Source organism: Rhinichthys klamathensis, unplaced genomic scaffold (assembly GCF_029890125.1).
Source record: "Rhinichthys klamathensis goyatoka isolate OS25496 unplaced genomic scaffold, OSU_Roscu_1.1 h1tg000105l_1, whole genome shotgun sequence".
Lineage (NCBI taxonomy): Eukaryota > Metazoa > Chordata > Actinopteri > Cypriniformes > Leuciscidae > Rhinichthys > Rhinichthys klamathensis.
Genome location: NW_026606644.1, coordinates 585,335 through 610,942, shown reverse-complemented (window position 1 = coordinate 610,942; position 25,608 = coordinate 585,335). Strand labels below are relative to the sequence as shown.

Here is a 25,608-nt window from a genome sequence, read left to right as displayed (position 1 = left end):
TAATGTAATGTAACATTACCTATTAAAGTTAATGTAAGGTGTGCATTAAAAGTGATTCATGTAGTAGTAATCAATGCTATTCACAACATGCTTGTATATGTGTATTTTTCCATATAGTCTGTTATGTGGCTGGTTCAAGTTTAATCATTTCTAGTCTCATCAAAATGGAGAGAAAAGTTGTTTCTCAGAGATCAGTGTGAAACAGTGATTTTTCCTCATCTGACAGAGAGAGTTATAATGAGGTTATACATGAGTGTCATTTCAACATATTCAACTTCCTGTTTTAAATACAACTTCAGCCATCTTGATGTTCGTTACAATGGCAGTAGATCGTCTGCTTACATCCTTCATTCTTCTCCTCATCTGTAACACAGGTAATACACTCAATTATTAAATGTGTATAAATAACTGAAATGTCTTGTTGCTTTATCTATAATGTCGCTTGTATAAAGCATCATGTTCAGTCTGCTATAGTTCTGCATCTGATGAACAGGATCTGCTCCTGATGAGAAACTAAAGCACTAGAGAGAAAGAGTGACTCGTCTCTAACTTTACTAACACTAGAGTGCTAAAGAATCATTTCCATTAGGCTACATTAGAGACTGAAAAACAGACATCAGATTTGTATTTATTGGAGATATTTTGATTATATTTCATGAACCATGTTGTAACACAGTTAGTTGTTGTGGGAAGAAGGAGGTGGAAACTGGCGAACGATCAAAGACTTTTTAATAATAAAACATAATAAACAAATACAAAACGAAATTAATAAACACATCATAAATCAGAAACACAAAGTTAAGTTCAGGCCTGTCCTTCACTGTCGTCGCGACTCGCTCATAGTTTGTTTTGTTATTTGTGTGTTTTCAATGTTCATCAAACACATCTAACCTGTAATTTAACTTTGCCGCCTGAGAGCAATGCATAATGTAAGGGCTAAAATATCTGCAAGACTGCAACTCCAGAATGGAGACAGTAGTTTTGATCAACTCTGGTATTGAACACAGAGCATGAGACGCTTAACAAATCAGTGTGTTTCTCTCTCCTCAGGGTTCAGTGCTGAGATCTCTGTGTTTGTGCAGACGGGAGATTCTGTTCAACTGGATATACAGACACAGAAACTACCAGAGTTTGAAATTTTATCCTGGAGAAATGATAAATCAGAGAGTATAGTTAGATATATAAATGAATCTAAAACAGTAAAACTTCACTCTTCCTACAAGGACAGAGTGTATTTCAATGATGAAACTTTCTCTCTCACACTGAAGAACACACAGAAGACAGACAGTGGACTCTATACAGCAAAGACAACTGGATTATTGAATAAAGATATTGCTGCATACAGAGTATCTGTTATAGGTGAGTCTCATTTCATTGTGTTCCTGCATAAGAGACAAATCATAAGAATAATTTATGTTTAATTTCTCACTCTTATAGTGTGCACATTTAAGCTTATTGTGTCACTTTTTTTATATTCATCAGTTTATTAACTTTATTTATTTTACTCTAACGTTTTAAATAAAGAATACAGTTAAATGTGGTTAAAGAAATATTGTTGGTTCGTGTTTATTCTTTATGTTGTCTTTAGATTTGAATGTATACTGCATCTCTGCTGTGATATTTATACAGCATGAATTAATGTTTAAACTTTTTTTTTTATCAATGGGCTGTTAAATTGTGAGTGTGATTCTGATCTTGGAGTAAATGTGTGTTTCAGACGCTGTGGAGGATCCTGTTCTGACTGTAAACTCACACTGGTCCAGTGTTTCCTGTGTTATTTTTAGTTTTACATGTAGAGGTCATGACCTCACACTCAGCTCCATGTTTCAACATGGCAGCTGCTCTCCAGAGGAAGTGACATCACATGAGAACTACAGTCTCATCCTGAACTGCAGTGAGGAATCAATCATCTGTAACCATAGCAACACTGTCAGCTGGAAGGAAGACAGAATTAATATAAAACAACTCTGTAGAGGTGAATATCTGCTTTTAATTGTATCTCACAAATCAAGGCTGCTTACAAAAGATTAATTATTATATTCTTCATCTTTTACTTTCCAGATAATCAAAGACTACAAATCGAAACAACATCTTTTATGCCGCTGGTTAGTCTTATGTTTATTGTGTTTGGTGTTGTGGCAGTGATCGTGATGGTGTTTTCTGGTTTGCTCCTTTACTGTTGCTGCAAGAATAATAAAGGTATATCCATCTTACAAATATAAAAAAAACTGATATTTATACCTAAAAAATGTATTCTTTAGTAGCTAAATAATGTTGAAATTTGGAAATTATTAAAGGGGAACATAAGCAATAAGGTTTATATAGAGAAACAACACATGATTCCTGCACATGATTCCTGTCTAAACATTTAGAAGATATTAAGCCAAGATACATCATTGTCTAGTTTTGTCTGGCCATATTGTATGTTTATAGTTTATTTTCCTTCTGTTTCACAGCATAGAATATTCCTTGCAAATCCCTTAAATACACAAAATGATCTTGTTTCTAATTATTTATTTTTAAATCTTGACTACAATTCTGACTACACTAAATATTTGCTGCTGGCAATAAATACTTTAAATTTCATACACTTTTTAACTCTTTATGAAATTCTAAGGAGATACTACAAAAACTATTTTATATTACTAAGAGCTGTGTAGTGAATCCAGAACGGGTCAATAATAAACTTGTAGGCTGTCAGTCTGATAGATGAGAGAAATCAAACATCTGACAGAAATCAAATGCAAAGAAACATGTTTCCACACAAACCTGTAATCTGTGCAGTAAACGTCATATTCTGACCTCTCAGGTGTCAAACAGAGTGATGATACAGACTACGATGATGTTGAGGTGAGATTCAAATTACTTCATATCTATTCCTGCGCAGACGTCACAGATAATAAATGTCACATGACCCAATGAATATTAACTGCATTTCACATGATCTGTGGTGGTTCGATTCATTTTTGTTCAGACTCTGATGCAGAAGATGACAGGAGATACCTGGACCACCATCACCTACCGTACAGCAGGACACCAAACACCTTCATCTGCTCTTGACTGTTAAAGCATAAAAATACTTTTTTGATTGACTGGACTCACAAAAGTCTTGATTTAACTCCCAGATTTCATGACTCTTGTGAAAGTGTACAGAATATCTTATACTACTGTAAGTCCAATGAACTTAAGTACGTTGCTGCAGATATTATGAACGGGTGCTTCTTTGCTTCCCTCATGTCACTTTAATATATCTCATACTGTAATCATACTGTTTGTTTTTTTATGCTGTTTGAATTTCGGCTGTTTTTACAATGATATTTTGAATGGCTGTCGTTGGTGGTGAAAATGCTTTTTGCAGTCAGATGGTGTAGTTATAACTTCTACCAGCAGAGGCTCAGGGTCTTCTAACCAGATAAACTGGCCAATGTTCTAGTTGGACTTTACAAATGTCAATGTCTCTCTCATTTCTATGTAAACCTGTGTGTGGCTTGTATTATGAAGGGGTTCAACATTTATATACAGTTACTCATTTAAAATAGTTTATTGTTGGATCCAGGAATGTTTTCTGTGACTGGTCCAAACCAATGTTTGTTTTCAGTTTTCATACTCTAGTCTCATATGCAGGTTATTAAAATGCTGTAACTTTCTTAAATTGTCCTGTATCTTTCTTAAACATCTCCTGCTTTATTTTATTTTTTATTTTTTAGAAGCATTAACATTAAATCTAACTGATATAACTAAACTAATAATTGTCCATCCGAGGATCATGACAAAAGCTGAGCTGGTGAGAGAGTTATAATGAGTGTCATTTCACACATATTCAACTTCCTGTTTTAAATACAACTTCAGCCATCTTGATGTTCGTTACAATGGCAGTAGATCGCCTGCTTTCATCCTTCATTCTTCTCCTCATCTGTAACACAGGTAATACACTAAATTATTAAATGTGTATAAATAACTGAAATGTCTTGTTTTTAAGGGCTTTATCTATAATGTCGCTTGTATAAAGCATCATGTTCAGTCTGCTATAGTTCTGCATCTGATGAACAGGATCTGCTGAGGAAGCACTAGAGTGCAAGAGTGACTCGCCTCTAACATTACTAACACTAGAGTGTTAAAGATCATTTCTGTTACATTAGGGATTGAAAAACAAATGTATATCTGTTTACATACACCAGTTCTTCAGGGGTTAAAACACAAAGTGATAGTGCTGATGCTTTAAAGCCCCTAACGTTATACAGTTACTTATTAGAAATATTGTAGTTATATTTCATGATTCATGTATCATAGAAACAAGTATTTTATGTTCATGGATTGAGCCTCACTCTGAAATGCTAAACGAAATTCAGTCAGCTGGTGATGATGTAAAAATAATAAAACATACAGTATATGACAGTTGGTCCGGTTGACTTGATGTTTGCATTGTCCTTGACCAAGATCTTAATGCTGTATTACAGTAATCAGACTTCTGTCTGGTGTCTTTATACCACATTTATATTACTGTGAGCACAGCCCCAACAAATTACTGAACCAATGAGCCTCATGATTTATTTATTCACCTAAACAAATACAGGAGTGAGAGTTGATGATGGAGTAAGATGGAGGTTTAAAATGGGTCCAAATGTGTTTCTCTCTCCTCAGGGTTCAGTGCTGAGATCTCTGTGTTTGTGCAGACGGGAGATTCTGTTCAACTGGATATACAGACACAGAAACTACCAGAGTTTGATCTTTTATCCTGGACAAATGATAAATCAGAGAATATAGTTAAATATATAAGTGGAACTAAAGAAGTAAAACCTCACACTTCCTACAAGGACAGAGTGTATTTCAATGATGAAACTTTCTCTCTCACACTGAAGAACACACAGAAGACAGACAGTGGACTCTATACAGCAAAGACACATGGAGAATCAGACTATGATATTGTTACATACAGAGTATCTGTTATAGGTGAGTCTCATTTTAATGAGTTCCTGCATAAACAACAATTCATAAGAGTAATTTGTGTTTAATTTTCACTTTTATATATTATGCACATGAATAATATGGTTAAAGAAGTATTTTTGGAAAGAGATAAATGAAGTTCCTAAACGTAAATTAGGGAGGAGCGAGCCCATCCAATCTTTCAATCAACAAACAGAGTATATAAGCAGCCGCTTACCTCTCCCTAGTATCAGCTGTTCCAGTATCCCTCCACCTCCCCAAACTCCACCTTCATCTTAGGTACCTTGCCCTTTAATTAACAGGTCCTACATTTAGCCACTGGGGGGTATATCAGAGCTCGAGTTGAAGCTGCTTCATCGAGCCCCTCTCCAGCGGACAGCAAGCCAAATAAGTTTAACCTAATATCTTAAAGATTTTATGGGCAAACGAACTCGTTAAATTCATTTAAAATATCTTTGTGTTGTCTTCAGATTTAAATGTGTACTGCATCACTACTTTGGTTTCTATTCACCAAAACAAGCATTTAAACCTTTTTACATCACTGGGCTGTGAGTGTGATTCTGATCTTGGAGTAAATGTGTGTTTCAGACGCTGTGGAGGCTCCTGTTCTGACTGTAAACTCAAACTGGTCCAGCAGTGACTCCTGTACTGTGAACTTCACATGCAGAGCTCATGACCTCATGATAAACTCTAGCTATCTGAACAACAGATGTTCTGCACAGGAAGTGACATCACAAATCAACACTCTAATCCTGCACTGCAGTGAGGAATCCATCATCTGTAACCATAGCAACCCGGTTAGCTGGAAAAAAGATAGAATTAACATTACACCGCTCTGTGGAGGTAAATATCATATTAAATACATGTGTGTGTGCATTCAGTGAGCATTATCTACTTGTCTTTATTCTCACTTTTGGTTTGTAAGAGGCATGTTAATAAATATTAATACTTATGTTAAATATTACATATAATTAAGCGACTATAGTTTACTATAGGCTGATTGATGCTGTTCTTCATCTTTTGCTTTTTAGAGAATGAAAGAAGAGCAATCCGGCATAGTTCACCATTTGGTCATATTTTGATCATTACAGTGATTGTTGTAGGAGTTATAGTGTTTTCTAGTTCGGTCCTTTACTGTTGCTGCAAGAATAATAAAGGTATGTCCATCACAGAAATACTGAAAAACTGATCTCACATTTATAACTGAAATAGTTTCTTTGTTACTGAAACAAAGGTTTAAGAGCAACAAGACATTCCTTGATTATTACAAAGCCAAAAATTAGATTCACCAATTTGGCATCACTTTCACAACTCACAGGGTATCCCTTCATTTTTTGATGTGCAGATTCCTCCATTGCTTTCAGTTGTTTTTCATTTGTATATATCAGATCAAGATGCATTTAATTCATTGCATGTATTTGTCAAAGTAGAAATTATTATAATAATTATATAACTCTAAACACTTTTCAACAATATAAAACACTTAACAGGAAAATAAAGGTACAGTCACAGGTATTTATTGCAAAACCATGTCTATCGTGTCTGTGTATTGACACCGAAGGTTTCTTACTGAAAGCAGTAGAATATGAAAAACTGCACTAAAAACTGTACCTTAAAAAGTGACTCCAAGGGGTCCTGACTAAGTTTCCAAATGTGACGAGGGGGAATGAGAATGTGTTATAACTTCTGCAGAAACTATAAATGTGCCCTTTTATCATTACTAAGAGCTGTGTAGTGAATCCAGAACTCTGGTCAATATTAAACTTGTTGGCTGCCAGTCTGATAGATGAGAGAAATCAAACTTCTGACAGCAATCAAATGCAAAGAAACATGTTTCCACACAAACCTGTAATCTGTGCAGTAAACCTCCATATTCTGACCTCTCAGGTGTCAAACAGAGTGATGATACAGACTACGATGATGTTGAGGTGAGATTCAAATGACTTCATATCTATTCCTGCGCAGACGTCACAGATAATAAATGTCATATCTTTTATGTCTTGTTAGGACTTAGTGTTACTTCCTGTTCCGAGTGCCAGTTTGGCAGTCCTTTGTAATAGGCCTATTCCCTGTTGATTGTTCTGATTGTCCCAGATGTGTCTTGTTAGCTTGTTACTCCTTGTGTATACTATATATAGCCCTTGTGTTTCCTTTGTTCTTGTCAGTCGTTGAATGTATCATGTGCATGTTTGTTTTCCCAGTGTTTCCCTGTTTTGGTTTTGATTTGTTTTCATTGAGTTCACTTCTTAGTTCCCTAGTGTTACCATGTCACCCAATACTGTATTAACTATGTTTCACATTCTGTGATGGTTTGTTTGATTTCTTTTCAGACTCTGATGCAGAAGATGACAGGAGATACCTGGACCACCATCACCTACCGTACAGTAGGACACCAAACACCTTCATCTGCTCATGACTGTTAAAGCATAAAAAGACTTATGATTGACTGGACTCACGAACGGAGCTTAAAGTCTTGATTTAACTCTTGTGGAAGTGTACAGATACTCTTACTGTTGTGAATGAACTTCAGTCGGTTACTGCAGATGTAATGAACTTGTGCTTCTCTGCTTCCCTCATGCACTTTAATATAGGTTAATCCAATCACACTCTTCATTGAGTGTTTTTATGTAGTTTGAATTTGTTTGCTGCTTTTCTTGACTGCTGCTTTCTCTTAAACTAAATACACATTATGGTCAAAAGTATTGGGACAAACCTCTTAATTATTGAATTTAAGTGTTTTAATCAGACCCGTTGCCACAGGTGTATAAAATCAAGCACCATGCAGACTGCATTTACAAAGATTTGTGAAAAAAAATGGGTTCAAGTGAATTCAAGTGTGGAACTGTCAATAAGTCCGTTTTTGAAATTTCATCTGTGCTAGATATTCCACGGTCAATTGTAAGTGGTGTTATTGGGAAGTGAAAGAGTTTAGGAACAACAGCAACTCCGCAATGAAGAGGAAGACCATATAAAGTCACAGTGGGGTCACCGAGTGCTGAGACGCATGGTGTGTAAAAGTCACCAGCCTCCACTGAGTCCATTGCTGATGAGTTCCAAACTTCCTCTGGTATTAATATTGGAACAAAAACTGCGGCGGGAGCTTTATGGAATGGGTTTCCATGGCCGAGCACCGGCAAGCCTCACATCACCAAGTACAATGTCAAGCATTGGATGGAGTTGTGTAATGCACGCCACCACTGGACTCTGGAGCAGTGGAAACTTGTTCTGTGGAGTTAGGCAGTCTGATGGATGAGTCTGGGTTTGACGGATGCCAGGAGAACATTATTTGCCTGACTGCATTGTGCCAACTGTAAAGTTTGTTGGAGAAAGTATAATGGTATGGGGATGTTTTTTAGGGGGTTGGACTAGACCCCTTACTTCCAGTGAAGGGAAGCCTTAATGCTTCAGCATATCAAGACATTTCGGATACTGCCTCCAACTTTGTAGGGAAAAAACACTTAGAAACACTCCAAAATCTTGTGGACAGCCTTACCAGTAGAGTGGAAACTGCTCAAATCAAAATCAAATCAAATCCTTTTATTGTCACACAACCATATACACAAGTGCAACAGTGGGTGAAATTCTTAGGTGCAGTTTCGAGCAACATAGCAGTCATGACACGATGTGACGTAACAATTTACAGCAAACAGCAAACATTAGATTTACATAGATTACACATCTAATGTGTGCACAATTACTCACAGTACCATATACACTAACAAAACAATAAATAATATACAATGTACAATATACAACAATGTACAATATACAACAATATACAAAAATATAAAAAGAGGTATTTATACATACAATAGATACACATAAGGTGGAAATATATATATATATACATATATTATGTAATAAGCAGTAGTTTATGTTGTGCTGTGTTACCAGTTAGACTGTTTATGGTATTTGATCATGAGGGATCAAGAGTTTAGAAATCGAATTGCTTGTGGGAAGAAGCTGTCATGGAGTCGGCTGGTGTGTGTGATGCTGCGGTACCGGCTGCCTGATGGTAGCAGTGAGAGCAGTCCATGGCTCGGGTGGCTAGAGTCTCTGATGATCCTCCGAGCTTTCTTCACACACCGCCTGGCATATATTTCCTGGAGGGAGGGAAGCTCACCTCCAATGATACGGATGGCAGTGCGCACCACCCTTTGCAGGGCTTTGCGGTTACGGCTGGTAGTATTGCCATACCAGGCAGTGATGCAGCCAGTCAGGATGCTCTCGACAGTGCTGGTGTAGAACTGTGTGAGGATGTGGCGGTTCATTCCATACTTCCTCAGCCGTCTCAGGAAGAAGAGGCGCTGATGAGCCTTCTTCACGACGGCATCAGTGTGGACGCGGACCATGTGAGTTCCTCTGTGATGTGGACACCGAGGAACTTGAAGCTGCTGACTCTCTCCACCGGAGCTCCATTGATAGTGATGGGGCTGTGTTCTCTGTTGTTCTTCCTGAAGTCGACCACTAGCTCCTTGGTTTTGCTGATGTTGAGGGAGAGGTTGTTCTCCTGACACCAGTGTGTCAGAGTGAGCACCTCCTCTCTGTAGGCTGTTTCATCGTTGTCGGTGATCAGACCTACGACCGTCGTATCATCAGCAAACTTGATGATGGTATTGGAGCTGTGAGTTGCCACACAGTCATTTGTGTACAAGGAGTACAAGAGTGGGCTAAGAACACAGCCCTGTGGGGCTCCAGTGTTGAGAGTCAGTGATGAGGAGATGTTGCTGCCTATTATAACCACCTGGCGTCTGTTTGACAGGAAGTCCAGGATCCAGCTGCACAGCAAGCTGTTTAAGCCCAGAGCCCGGAGTTTCACATCAAGCAAAGAGGGCACTATGGTGTTGAATGCTGAGCTGTAGTCTACAAACAGCATTTTCACATATGTGTTCCTCTTTTCCAGGTGGGAGAGAGCAGTGTGTATTGTAGATGCAATAGCATCATCAGTGGAGCGGTTATTGCGGTATGCAAACTGCCGTGGGTCCAGTGAGGGAGGTAGAACAGTGCAGATGTAATCTCTGACTAGTCTCTCAAAGCATTTGCTGATGATGGGGGTCAGAGCAACAGGACGCCAGTCATTTAAGCAGGTGATATTGGTTTGCTTCGGTACAGGTACAATGATGGACGTTTTGAAGCATGTGGGGACTACAGACAAGGAGAGGGACCGATTAAAAATGTCCGTAAAAACATCAGCTAGTTGGCTCGCGCACTTTCTGATGGCGCGGCCCGGGATACCGTCTGGACCCGCGGCTTTACGGATGTTCACCCGTCGGAACGATCGAGTTACATCTGCTACAGAGATGGAGCGTGTACTAACCTCTGTAGCTTCAGCCGCGAGAACTCTCTCCGCGAGGGGGGTGTTAGTTCCCTCAAAACGAGCATAGAATGTGTTTAGCTCATCTGGGAGAGAGGCAGCGATAGCTATAGCTGCAAAGGTGGGAAAAACTCCATATTAATGTCTATTTAGAATGTGATGACATTACAGTCCCTGTTCGTGTAATAGTCAGGTGTCCCAATACTTTTTTCCAGTGTATGGTAATATCTAGGACTAGAGGTGGTCTCGGTACGCTTTTCAAACGAACTCTGGAGCGGTTCGTTTGTGGTGAGAACGTGATCTGACCTCGAACAGACCCAACTGCCAAAGAACTGCACATTTTTGGACTAAACCAGCTGACATAGTCAGCTGCGCTGTGCATTATGGGATGAGGACTAATGTTTGTTGACAATTTGCACTATGGCAGCTCGCGGAACGTGGAGTTCTGAGGAGGTGCGGACCATCATAGAAATTTGGTCTGATGACCATATTAGCTTCCAACTAACTTCCGGGAGCTCTGGAATTTTCCTGCACATTAATTCTGACCAATCGAAGTGCAACCCAAATAAAAATCCTTCAGTTTACAGTCACAGCATGTACCATCTTAATGGTCCTTTTTTTTTCTTCAAAAATAGAAATAAAATAAATTCACATCATCATTTCAATCATTATTTTCCCACTAAAAGATAGGGCATCGATTCAGATGTTCAAATTTGATTCGATTTCGATTCGCAAGCTCTCAATTCGATTGCGATTCGATTCTCGATTCGACTCAATGAATATAGATGTAATACAAATCCTATGTTTATAAAAAAGAACAGTGAACATAAGTTTACAAGTGGTTATTTAATAAAAAGAAATTAAGAGCCACAAACCTGTATATTAAACTCTTTTTATTTTAGGTACACGTGGGTACATTAAAACAGAACCAAAACTCTATATTTCAATTGCATACAATGAATAGACAGGATTTTGATGCAAGATGCAAAATTGATGCAGAAAATTGGACAAGTCAGAACAGTCACATGCCTTGATCAAACAGGATCAGGTTATTTTATGTTTAAGATAAATAAATATCAGTTATATTTTAGACAATTTTTTGTTACATTTATTTTAATTATTAATTTTGTTGTTAAGAGTTTATGCAACACATGGAAGCTTGATTTCAATATTTGAATTTAAAAAAAGTAGCACAAATAAATACAATAGAATAAAGATTCAAATAAAGAGACATAAAAAAAGTTTTTGGGTAGGTCAGAAATACTACATAAACTGAATAAAGTAATCCAATGTAAAATAACTAAGTTAAATCAGAGCCCGTCTAACGGAGAGCCTTGGCAATTCCTATTAGCCCTATTGTATAGACCCTTCTTATACTGTCTATGTATAGACCTTATGCACCAGAGAAACGTGGGTGCCGTCATCTTTAGAATATTGTCTTTGAACTTCCGTTTTTGCGGTCACTCTGTATATTTCTATGGCATCGCTGTCCACCAGGAGTAATTAGCTGGTGAAGTGGATTTACTTATTGTAGAGTTAACAAAAGTTATCATGAGCATTGTAATGTTTATCATAAGCATTGTAAAGCAGATGTCTTAACAAATGTCGACCGGGAAATTTTTTACGAGCAGTTCATTCATATGCAAGATCGCTGTGAAAATACAGACCGGAAGTCAAAAGACAACGAGCACAGCGCTGAAAAGGGGCGGGGCTACATAAGGTCTATATCATCTTGGTTGCAGTTCCATTAGAATTCCACTGGAGGTGGACACAATAATATATATTTTTTAACCGCGTATGACGACATATTATTCTACTCACCCTTCAACCATTGAACATTAAAAGGACATTTAAAAGTGTAAAAGCATAAACAAGGTACTTTCAACAGGCCGTGAATAATCTCTGAAAAAGCATCTTTCCACAGCAAAATCGGTCGGTTAAATATCACTGTGGTAATCTGTATTATATAACATACGTTGCCTTAAAGGTGAACTAAGTAACTTTTTTACCTTAACCGAACAGCTTTGGAGTCACTGTAATGTTTATATTACTGATTTCGTGTTGAATGGTGGTCGTCTCGCACCCCCCTGGTGCCTGTGAGCCGCGAAACCACCCTTGCAACTTTGGGCCGGCGGGCCGCCGGCCTCAATGTTAGGAAGTATGGTGTGATATCAGGTCTCGCGAGTTAACAAATTGCTTTACGGCAAAAAACAGATCTGATAAAATTCTGATAAAATGAGCATCAAACAGAAATAACCCAGCGCCGTATACATGTGGTGTTCGAGGCTTACATACAATACAGACTGCCGACAGTTAAACAGGGCGTGCGCGCAGCTCTTAAAGGGGCCATATCTTATTTCCATTCATTTCCAGCTCTGCCATGTTGATCTGTTCTAGGTATGGTAACTCTCAAGCCTGTTTTATGCTTCTGCGTCGTATCAACGGCGTACCCCCGCAGACCCCTCTGTGTCACCGCGAACCCCTCTCCGACCCCTTATACTTCTGCGTTGGACCTACGCCGGAGCCTCTACGCTATAGACTACGCGTTGGTTTTCATTTATACTTCTGCGTCGTTGTCCGCGTTGACGCGCAATTACACATGCAGAGAGAGCATGTGAAACCCGGGGAGCAGTTCTAGCAAGCCAATCACAGCGCTTGCGGTACGCGTAGAATTGACGCGTTGTTACATTTTTGGAGAGGTGCACGTCAGGGTACGCCGAAGGGTACGCGCCAGAGCCCGAAGCTATTTGTTTTGAGAATAATGGCTGGCTGATGAAGTTATTGGCTGGCTAGCCGGCTCAGCCAAAACCTAAATGGCTGCTGCAGCCGCCAAACTTTTCATAGCGGCAAATGGCTGAAGCAGGTCATTTTGAGAAAACGGGCTTTAAAGATTTATCATCAGCCAATGAGATCGCGCATTCAGTCTTTTTACTTTCACGATTGGTTGCTGATAAAAAGGAAATGACCATATTTGGATCCAACAGGATTGTACAGAAGAGAGAGAGCTTCCTAACGGTGCATGTGATGAGAGGGTGACGGCAGAGATCGCGGAGAAGTATGTTGATTAAGAACGCAAACTTTTGTTGAATTTATGAGAAATCTACAGACGCAAACAGACGAAGTGTAGTAAAATAAAGACCTAAATATGTATTTCAGACTTTTTTTCACCACAAGTCTGAAAGAAGACATGTTATTGAAGACAAATATCCAAAAATCTCAATATTGACCAGTAAAAAAAAACCGATGTTTTGCCTGCCGTGTCTCGCCTTAATATAAACAGTACACACTGTTATCAGTATTATTTTGGACAAAGTTTTGCACATTTCACTTCAATACACTGAAGCATGCGTCGTGAATTAACGTTGCAATATGGAAACGGTGGTGGTTTGTTACTGCAGTAATATATCACGTTATATATAAGTCTGTGTATAGTAGCGACGAGCACACTGTGCTGTTATGAATCCAGTGGGAAAATAGATCTCGTGTAGCCCTATTGTTTATTTCGTGTGTGTATGTCTCAATATGATAGAATTATTATTTGATGCAAATAATTCTAGCCGGCTCAGCCAAACTTTATCAGATGGCGGCTCAATTTGGCTTATGAAATTATTGGCTGGCGGCGGCTGAAATTCTAAATGGCGCAAATGGCGGCGCCTGGCGGCGGCTTCGGGGTCTAGTACGCACGCTACACACAGCCTACGACGTAGCTACGGCGTGAGTTTGACGCAGATGTATAAATTGGGCTGTAGCTCGACGTGCACCTCCAAAAAATTGTAACTACGCACCGAGGCGACGCAGACCGCAAGGCCTGTGATTGGTCATATGCACCGCGATGCAACGCAACCTGACGCAGAACCATAAAACGGCCACGACGCCGTAGGAGTGACGGTGTAGCATAAAGGCCTCATTTATTAAAGGCCTCAGGTCAATAATTAAATATAACATGGGAAGTGAGGCCAATATTATATCCATCTGCAGTTTTATACTACTGATTTTTTATGATTTCGATTCTGATTCTAATTTCAGAATAGCATAGGCTACTAGAATACTGTTCTTATTATTTCTACCATATGCTGATATGACAGAGATAGTAAGAGTAGGATGCCATTTTGAGATCAGCCCTTGTGAAACTTCCCCATGTGACAAACACAGTTTCATGTTATGAGTCCCCTTGTGAAAAAGAAGTGTGCTTAATTGTATTGAAAGTGTACTTTTTGTGTGCTTAAACTCATAAAAGTATACTTTTTGAAAAGTGTACTTGCAGATAATATAATATAATTAAAATTAAAGACCACTTAAGTGTACTTAAAGGGAATACACTTTAATGACAATATTTATTAACTCACTTAAGTGCACTTTTACAAATGCACTTTGTAATAATATCTAATTAAGTTTAACTTAAAGTAAGTACACTTTCATCACAATATTTATAAACACACTTAAGTGCACTTTTAAAAATGCACTTTGTAATAATATGTAATTAAGTTTAACTTAAAGTAAGTACACTTTCATGACAATATTTCTAAACACACTAAAGTGTACTTTTTAAAAATGCACTTTGTAATAATGTCTAATTAAGTTTTACTTAAAGAAAGTACACTTTCATGATCATATTTCTAAACACACTTAAGTGCACTTTTTACAAATGCACTTTGTAATAATATCTAATTAAGCTTAACTTAAAGTAAGTACACTTTCATCACAATATTTCTAAACACACTTAAGTGCATGTTTTAAAAAAATCACTTTTTAATTGTGTCTAAGTTTTACTTAAACATACATGTTAAATAATTATGAATTTATAGTGTTTTAAAGTTATTAAAGTTATAAGTTATTAAATGAAATTTATTTTGATGTATTGACTAATATACTAAATAAAATAATATTTTTAATGGAAAACATGGAAAGTAATTCACTTTAATTTCAACTCAAGTGTGTTGTCCAAAAATAATTTGTTCATGTATTTTAAATGTGTTTAGTCTATAATATATACTGTGTGCATTAATGCACTTGGAATGTATTTTTCCAATAAATTTGCAATACAGTATAATCCAGGACAACCTATTGTTGACATTTTTGTCAGTTTTCTACATAATATTTGACAATAAAATTTAATTTATGAGAGGAGTCTTAGCAGTAATGTGTTGTACTTTACATCTGTGAACAGAATACTTTCAATATCATTATGTTGTTCTAAGTCAATTAAACACATTTAATTGCAATCTACACTACATTGAACAAAAATATTGACTTTTAGATGAAAGAGTAAAGTTTTGTGAACTTACAGAGTCTAACAACACAATAGGCTATATGCACGCATAAGTTCCGCATTTGACGCAAGGATGCTCGTCAGTTTCCGGTTGGGGAGATTAAAGCGGAGGAAAACGAGGAAAACGGGATTATGGCAGAGTCTTCAAAATTTACTGTCCTCCCGTCTTTGAAACGAAACTTTCATACGTTTAGATGTAATTTTATATATAGTTATGTTTATTTAATATAATTTTAAAAAGAAGCATAAACACAACGAGGTGTGTCTGTTTTGTCAGTTTTTGTGACTAACGCTTCTTTAGTATAACCATGGAGTATACAATTCAATATAAATTCTCGGTATTGCATTGGACTCTATGATCGGCGGAAGTTATCGAGCATCCTTGACCTTCACCGGAAATACCGCCGTGCATAGAGCCCATTGAGTTAGAACAACTTCAACTTAAACAGAAAAGCTAAAATGAAAATATACTCTATAGACCATTTCAAGGACGTAAACAATAACAAACGCGTTGGAATGCTACTGCGCATGTCTGGCCCTGAATCATTTCCGGTGGCGCCATTTTAGAACCACAGATCTGTGAAAACCATAGGTGAAAACAAGCTCGTACTTTTTAAGTCTAGCAAAAGGCAAGTTAAAGTATTTCCAAAAACTGAAAATAAATGATGATTAAAATCATCGGACCTTTTATAAGACGTTGATGCGTAAACTTTTTACCTGAATAGTCTGACGGCTCATCTGATTGCGTGTTGCGGCTGCTTGCGTGTACACGAGAGATGCGATAAAAGCATATCGCAGTCTGGATGCTTACAATTAATTTCTTAGCGGAAAGGTTGGGAACATTTATTCGTACAATGTGGATGACATCTGTCTTGTGTTTGGTGCAGATGAAGCAAGTCAAACAGCGTCAAAAACGTACTTATCATGGTTTGTCCGACGAAGTTACGAGTGGGCATTTCACTTGCATTGCTGGGTCAGTCTGTATATCTATGCAAATATTCATATTTATTTGTACAGCGCAATTCAAAATACATATCGTTTCAAAGCAGCTTTACATAACATGCATGTACAGGGTATATGCAGGAATCTTGAAGTTAATTTTAATACCTTTTCAAGACTTTTTCAAGATCTTCTCAATATTTTTTAATACCTCACCGCCACTTCAAGCTGTAACCATTTACATCAGTGATACTTTTAACTTAACAGTTTTAGTTTGTGATAAAGACTATAGACCACTCTGATAAAAAAAAAAAAAATCAAATAGGCTGGGATAGTAAATCAAAGTAAAGTTTATTAAAAAACAAAACTTTGCTCCACCCTCAACAACAATCATGCTGACATGTGCCTCAGTTCTTCATTTTTTTTAATAAAAATGACTAAATTCACACACTTTTACGATGTTTTTGAGACTCAAACTGTTGGACAGCTAATTCAGAAAAAATACTTTCAAAATGTAAGACTTTATAAAGCCGTGATAAGACTTTTTAAGGGTCTTAATTTTCCCAAAATTGATTTATCACCTTTTAATACTTTTCAAGACCCCGCGGATACCCTGATGTATATTACAATGCTAAATGAACGCTAGTAAACTAATCGCTGTATGCCATTACTCATTTAATACGTTTCCAAGGGTGTGTGTTTAGTTAGGTGAAGTTTGTTGCTGTGGAACTGTGTGCGAGGGTTTAAATGTCCTATCTGAGCCATTCATGTGGTCACAAATAAATAGAAGGTGAATGCAATTTAATGCTGGCTGTCTTTATTTTCTAATGCCTGTATTAGCCATTTAAGAGAAACATGCAGATTAATAATTGTACAATTAAGAATAAAACACACAGAATACACTTTTCAGGTAATTATGTTCTTTTATGGTTTTCAAGTAGTCACATACAGATTTGCTGTGTATGTATACAGGTGAAACTCGAAAAATTAGAATATCATGCAAAAGTTCATTTATTTCAGTAATTCAACTTAAAAAAGGTGAAACTAATATGTTATATAGACTCATTACATGCAAAGTGAGATATTTCAAGCCTTTGTTATAATTTTGATGATTATGGCTTACAGCTTATGAATTCAAAATTAGAATATTGTGAAAAGGTTTTCACAATATTATTGACACCTTTTAAGTTGAATTACTGAAATAAATGAACTTTTGCACGATATTCTAATTTTTCGAGTTTCACCTGTAGTAGTCAACTTTTGAAGTGGATCAAAAAAGTTAATCAAAGTTGTCCTAAGACAAGAACGTGTTTTGTTCAATACTAATGTATAACTTTGATGAAAGGGTTAGGTCCACTTCAAATGTTGACTAAATTTCTTATTGTGTGTTTACTTGTATGAACACAAAATGCTTCAACAACTGAGACAACAACATAAAACACATTTCACAGAATGTTTTTTTTTTTACAAACAGAAATGGAGTTATGAGTCCCTGAACAAAGGGGGTCAATATCAATCCTCAAGTACTCCAACACATCTGGGGGTTCATACAGTGTGTGCAGAATTATTAGGCACGTTGATTTTCTGATCATATTTTTTTCAGGCACATTTTACCAATTCCAAACCACATTAATCTTAATAACTACTATTCATTTAATTTTGTATTTAATCATTTACAAGTGATATATAATTGTTTATGAAGGCTGGAAATGAAAAACGCCTTATATTCAGGTGTGCATAATTAGGTATGTTTTCATAATTAGGTAAGCAAAAATCGCCACTGAAAAAATCACAAGCTGAAGTGTAGTAGAATACATGATCTTCCAGAATCTGACAGTAACTTTTGGGAGTTCATTTTTAGTCCATCTCTGCAAAACGGACTTCAGGGTAGGAGATGGACTAAAAATTAACTCCCAAAACTTACTGCCAGATTCTGGAAGATGAATTCTTCAAACAGTGGTACAAGAGGATGTGGTGCTGGTCCTTCAGGAGTCACTCTCGATCTGTCTGTCCATAAAGCCATAAAAAACAGTCTTCATGTATTTTACTAACTTCAGCTTGTGATTCTTATTAAGAGGGGGTAATTTTTTAGGATTCTTTACCTAACCTAAGTCTCTGAGATCCTGATATCTTGCTCTTCTGGAGACTCCAGGTAGGTAGCAGTTCTGGAAAATGGCGGCGCTGGAGACTAAAGGGTTCCTGATGGTTTCACGCTTAATTCTTCACCTTAATTGTTTTACAGTTAACATGCGTCTTTTCTTCTCCACCTGTTTTCGTCTGACCCAATGAGCATTTCACTGTCCAATGGTCATGCCTTAACTGCAATTCCTAGTATTGGATCCTTCTCATGGGCATTTAATGATTTTTGACTTTTCAGTCTGAGTTAAATCTCTTTTTTTGGCTTATTTAATCTGTAAAAGAAAACATGCCTAATAATTATCAATTATTATCCACCTGAATATAAGGTGTTTTCATTTCCAGCCTTCATAAACAATTATATCACTTGTATATGATTAAATACAAAATGAATAGTAGTTATCAAGATTAATGTGGTTTGGAATTGGTAAAATGTGTCTGGGAAAAAAAATATGATCAGAAAATCAACGTGTCTAATAATTCTGCACACACTGTATGGTCACATGTGGTTTGGCACTGCAGGACGATTAGCTGTCTCCCTGTAGCAGTGTTAAGCGTCTTAAATTACAGATGATGGCTTTCCTATTGAAGACAAAAGTAGAAACACAATTATTTAACTTAATCTGGTTAATGCACAATATTTAAAAAACAATGCTATTGTGTAATACATCAGTAAATGTTGGAATTAACATTAGCCAAGCTTAATAGGCTAAGTGATGAATTTTTTTTTACCTTTACCATTTGTAAACTACTGCAGTTAGCTGTTACACACCATTCTGCAGTTGTCAACTGACTAGACAGCTTGACAACAAATGTTAACTCCTAACTTAATTAATTACAGCCCACAGAACATTTAGGGAAAAAAGGAAATAAAAACTTGGCCTTTTTTCAATACACGCGCGTCAAATTGCTAGGTGCATAATATGTAAACAATTACGGTCGGACCCACAGTGCTATCTTAAATTATGCTGCATCACACTTAAAACAGTTAAAGTAGAGAAATACAAATAATCCAATGAAAAAATAAGTATTTTACTTACCAGAATCGAAATGTGTACACTGTATATTGCTAGTTGCTTAGTATCCATTCTTCTCGCTTCACTGCTGCAATCCAGGCGCAGCAAATTTCGAAAATATAAACGCTTTGATTACCGAGAGCAAGTTATTTCCGGGCCTGAGAGAACATCCAACCACTGAACAACATGCTCCTAATTTTAATTTTGACATGTTTTATTCGCATGAATAAGAAAATTATCGCACAATTGCGGTAAATAGACAGTAAATAAAGCGCTTCCCGCCGTTGTTTCGAATGTGCGCTCTAACTAACCGGAAACGTCTGAGGGCCAAACACGTCACTTCCGTACATCTACAAATAGCCGTTGAAATGGTCTATACGAACATGGTGTTTAATGAGCATGCGCCAGAAATACTACGTCATGATGACGCACTACTTCACTAGAGTTTGAAAAATGCGCTGTTATGTTTCTGTAATGGCGGTGCATGAAGAAACTGAAGCTTCCCAAACAAAAGGAGCGCCACGTTTGGTTGTTTGCAGATGAGATGTTATACTGCAAATAATCAGTCAAGTAAGTATATCTTGATGCTTTCTTTATTGAAATTTTTTTCACCGCAGTTGATATTGCGATTAAGAGTGCTTTTTAATCGCAGATAGTAAAGTTATACGCAACAGATTCGGGAGGTAAATTAATCATGTTTCCACTAATTTATCTATGATTGCATTCTAATAATGTCTTACATCGTAATGTGCTCGCGTGTGTGGCCGTGTTCGAGGAATTTGTCTACTGAAATGTGTTTTATATATATATATATATATATATATATATATATATATATATATTTTCATTTATTTATTTTAAACCGACTTTTTAAAATAATTTTAAACAAACTAAATGACTTAAAGTTAAATTTGCATGCTGAATGCTGATCCAATTGTAACTCTCGAAGTCATTTATATTAATTAATCTTAACCACCATAACGTTACATATTTAATATATCACCCACCTCTATAAATAATGCTTGTAATGTATTTAACGTTAATTTCGTTTTGCATTTGAAGAGAGAGTTGTTCAGTTACTATTTGTTTTGGAATATGTAATATTTTTGTGCTTATCTGGATTAAACATTCATTTTTCAGGATCAGTTCACATTTGTTATTGGAGATACAGGGCAAGCGGTGTGGAATCACAGACCTGTATTGATGAGGTGATGTTACAAGAGTTATTATGAATTTTTGCCCAGCCAGCACACCAAGCTAAAACACTGCTATCAAGTCACCAAGTATCCCTATAGCTTTTAATGCTTTGTATCTTTTCCATTTGCAAGTTATAGATTCCCACCTGTGCATTTACATATGCCCCTATAATCATCATATATTTTTAAAGGTAACAAACCAAATGAAGAAGGCTGCCGCATTACTGTGTCAACCGTGGTAAATACAGGAACATCCTTCATGAAGATACGTGCGGTAAGCTTAAAATTCAAGATTACCTTTCTCAATTTGCATGGGTCTTGGGTTTGCATGGGTCATTAACCTATATGTGTGTAATTGATAAAGTTATGTTTAATTCCTTGTAAAGTAGCAAAATAAATGTTCTCTATTTTTAATAACTTTAAGCCCAGTGTCAGTGAAGATGGCGTGGTCAGTGCAATCCTGGTGTTTGTGGGAAATAGAGGAACCTTGCCCAGCTTTCTACTACGGTGTGACCCTGATGAGGTAATTCATCACATCAACAGTTAGCAGTCAAAAGTTTACGTACACCTTGCAGAATAAACTGCTTCATCAGGGTAGTACTAAATAAAAAGAGAACATATACATTTTTGTGTTCCCTCTTATTGCTAAAATTACTAACATTGTGCAGATACTGCAAGGTGTATATAAACTTTAACGGGAAAATATCTATCACTTTCATTCATTTGAGCCAAATATAATAATGGACTGGATATGTTTTATAAACAAATGTTTTCCTTCACTTTTTTTTCCCTCAAGGTATTTTTTCTGACTTTCCTGCCTCTTTGGAACAAATCCATTCACATTTACTTTGGAGAGCACCGGGACATTGACATAAACAGCACTTTCCAACTACTTCAAAACATTTGGTGACAAATGATTTTGGTTTTCTTGTTTTTGTGCCTTTAGATTTCTTCAGTTTTTGTTTTGTTTTTTGTTTTTAGACAACCTTATATTCACTGTAATGCTGGAGTAAGCATTTTGTCCTGTTTAATCTTGGTGCTATGAAAAGGTTTAAAAGCTAAAATTAACAAGGTTCGGTAACACTTTAATTAGGTCTCATTTGTTAATATTAGTTTATATATTAGCCAACATGATCTAAAAATGAGCATATTTTTACAGTATTTATGAATCTTTGTTAATATTAGTTAATTAAAATTGGTTTGTTAAAGTTAGTTAATACAATTTATAGTCATTGTTCATGCGAGTTCACAGTGCATTATAATTTTAATACACAACTTTTGAATATAATAATGGATTATTAAATGTTGAAATTAACATTAACTAAGACTAATAAATGCTTAAAGTATTATTCATTCTTAGTTCATGTTAACTGAAGGAGTTAACTAATAATACCTTGTTGTAAAGCATTACCCGTCTGAATCTTAGTGTTCACATTTTGCAGTATCACATTTTGCAGTATAACGTCACATCACATTTTGTTTGTATTCTAAAATGATGTTTGTACTGGTAATCCCTAGGTTATGGGGACCAAATTACCCCAAAAGTATAGTAATACCAGTAAATTACATGGAAACAATCTTATAAATCATACAGAATGATGTTTTCTGAAAATGTAAAAACACAAAAATGTTTTCTGTGATGATAGGTTTAGGTACCTTTGTATGAGGGAGAAAATGATTGTGCATATAAGCATCATTGCCCTCCAGACTCTTTCTAAATGAGAGTTAAAGGGATAGTTCACTTTAAAATGAAAATTCTGTCATCATATACTCACCCTCAACATACACTTAAGTGATCTTATGAATCACTGACTACTCTTAAATAACTGGTTTGTAAATAATGCTATACTTCATTTAGAAATTATTAATTGATCATTAACAAAGTATGAAAATATAATTATTAAACACATTATAGATATGCTTATAAATCAAGAAAAAGCATGTATAGCTGTATTTATAAACTTCTTATTAATGTCTATTAATGCTTTATAAATGATGAATTAACTGTTAATTCATGCTTAACTAATGAATAATAGTGTGCAGTTATTATAAAGTGTTACCTTTCTTTCTTCTGCTGAACACAAAGGAAGATATTTTGAAGAATGTCAGTAACCAAACAGTTAACTGGTCCCATTGACTTCCATAGTAGGAAACAAAATACCATGGAAGTCAATGGGACCAGTTAACTATTTGGTTACTGACATTTTTCAAAATATCTTCATTGTGTTCAGCAGAAGAAAAATTCATACAGGTTTGAAACAACTTGAGGGTGAGTATATAATGACAGAATTTTCATTTTAAAGTGAACTATCCCTTTAAAGTGTTGTAACTGTTTATATATAGTGTTTCTTGGGTTTTTTCTTGTGCATCAACAGAAAGGTTTTTATGTATTTATTTTAGAGATTGTTTTGTCAGTAAATGTGGAGGGTTTTAAATTGAATTTGTGTTGATTGTAGCAAGGTTATTAAGACTTTTTTTTGTTCAAATTTGAAATAATTTGCAACTTTATTTATTTATTTTTAATTACAAATGTATTTAATTATATAATAGTGTACATGTATATTACATTAAAGTATATTTTAGTTCACATTAATTGCTTGTCAGTATATTTGGAAGTACACTTTACCATATTTCAAAGTTCATATACAAATGTATTAAAATCCCACTTAATTTGTTCCAAAAAAACACTCTTAATATCAACTAATAGCATTTAATTTGAGCTTAATCTGTGATTCATTTGAAATCAATTACATATAATATGCAATAAGTTTGTCGAAAACATTACACTTAATTCACATTTAAGTGTATTGTTAACTGACATTAAAGTACATTTTAGTTTACATTAATTGCTTGTCAGTGCATTGAGCAGTGCACTTTAAATACATTTTAAATAGACTAGAAGCAATTATGAAAGTAAATATAAAGTTGTATTAAAGTCCCACTTAAGTGGTACCAGAAAAATCACTCTTAATGACAACTTATTGCATTTTATTTGAACTTAATATGTGATATATTTGAAATCAATTACACTTAATGTGCATTCAGTGTGGCGAAAACATTGCATTTAATTCACACTTAAGTGTATTGTTAACTGACATTATAGTATATTTTAAAACACATTAATTGCGTGTCATTATATTGTGTAGTGCACTTTAACTGTATTTTCTGGAAGCAATTGTGAAAGTATATATAAAGTTGTATTAAAGTACCAATTAAGTTGTTTTAAAAAAATCACTCTTAATGGCAACTTATTACATTTTATTTTAACTTAATATATGATACATTTGAACTTAATTACACTTAATGTGCATTAAGTGAGTTGAAAACATTGCATTTAATTCACACTTAAGTGTATTGTTAACTGACATTAAAGTATATTTTTAATCACATTAATTGCGTGTCATTATATTGTGTAGTGCACTTTAACTATAATTTAAATACAATAGAAGCAATTATGAAAGTATATATAAAGTTGTATTAAGTTGTTCCAAAAAATCACTCTTAATTGCAACTTATTACACTTTATTTCAACTTAATATGTGATATATTTGAAATAAATTACACTTAATGTGCATTCAGTGCCCCGAAAACATTGCATTTAAGTCACACTTAAGTGTATACATTTAAAGTGTATTATTTTTGTAATAAGTACACTTTAGAAAAGTACACTAAAGTGCACTTTTTTTTCACAAGGGTCATCAGATGAAATGGTGGGTGGTTTCTTGGTTGGTTGTTTGCACACCACTGAATAAATTGTATGGTCTGTTTCGGCAGGGACTGCAGGTTTTTGGTGTTGTCCTACTGTGTAGTAGGTTGTGTTGGGTCGATTATCTCCCGTTTGCTCCTGCGTCTGATCCTGTACCTTATGAATTAAATATAAAAAGTGGTATTTTTAAAATGTCCCCTTAATAATCATGCTTAGCTGAACAATTACTAAAATAAAGACAATTCAATCAAACATTCACTTACCTACAGTTTACAAAACAAGCATTTAATAGAAGTATTTTTCATAATCTTAGCCTGCTAACTTTTTAGATTATTCTCACCCGTTCTGGAACATCATATGTATGACCATCACTGTTGGTTTTCTGCATTTCTTGAGTCTGACATTTTCAAACCAAAAACTTTATTTATAATGTTCTATCAAAAACTAATAATATGTGTATATATGGAGTCTATGGACACACACTGGCTTAGGCTTGCCACGCTGTGATAGGCAGTTTGAAAAGAGAGCAACACCAGCTGAGAAGCAAGTCTCTGGATAAGGCATTTAGCTGAAACAACGCGGAGACACAACAAGGCTACAGAGATTATAGCCAGGACTAAACAAGTGAAAAGCACAGAACAAACAGGCACAACACAATCCAGAGGACATTTGAGGAAAGGAAAGTCAATTAGTCAAACGAGGACTAGACAGATTCTGAATTCGGAACTGTATGCTACTCTTATTATTCTTACCATATTTTTCTATGGCAGCAATAAGTGTAGTATGCTGTCCTGAATTCAGAAAAGGACTAAACGAGTGGACGTGGCAAAAGGAAACAAGGAGGCAGGACAAGAGAAGCGAATGGTCATTCTTCTCAATATAGTAGGCGAAATACAGTATGTGACAAGAGTAGTATGTCCAAACTCATAAACGAGTAGACAAAAAGTATGATGACTTAATACTCCCAGCGAGATTCTGAAGTGCGCATACAATATAGACTTTACTATTCCATGAGGCCACGGCAGAGGATTTATGAATGGCACTGAAGTGACGCAACTGACGCTGGTGGATCACATGATAATGATAAT

At 35.8% G+C, this 25,608-nt stretch overlaps 1 protein-coding gene and 3 long non-coding RNA genes across 4 annotated transcripts in view; all 4 read left to right on the top strand.

The window, feature by feature from the left end:
- Positions 1–238: 238 nt before the first annotated feature.
- LOC130087180 (uncharacterized) overlaps positions 239–25,608 on the top strand; it is a gene marked incomplete at its 3' end in the record, with an annotated part of 77,681 nt that continues 52,311 nt past the window's right edge. The window contains exons 1-3 of the mRNA XM_056253406.1: positions 239–374; positions 1,051–1,359; positions 1,718–1,975. Of these exons, the coding sequence (XP_056109381.1) occupies positions 308–374; positions 1,051–1,359; positions 1,718–1,975 (634 nt within the window). The remainder of the gene's footprint in view (positions 375–1,050; positions 1,360–1,717; positions 1,976–25,608) is intronic.
- Positions 6,072–7,397, top strand: LOC130087216 (uncharacterized). The gene is made up of 3 exons (XR_008807336.1): positions 6,072–6,101; positions 6,832–6,872; positions 7,275–7,397. It is a non-coding gene; the product is annotated as an uncharacterized LOC130087216 (long non-coding RNA).
- On the top strand, positions 14,358–24,759 carry LOC130087218 (uncharacterized). Its single transcript, XR_008807338.1, has 2 exons — positions 14,358–14,431; positions 24,517–24,759. It is a non-coding gene; the product is annotated as an uncharacterized LOC130087218 (long non-coding RNA).
- Positions 20,131–21,597, top strand: LOC130087217 (uncharacterized). Its single transcript, XR_008807337.1, has 3 exons — positions 20,131–20,188; positions 20,759–20,826; positions 21,239–21,597. It is a non-coding gene; the product is annotated as an uncharacterized LOC130087217 (long non-coding RNA).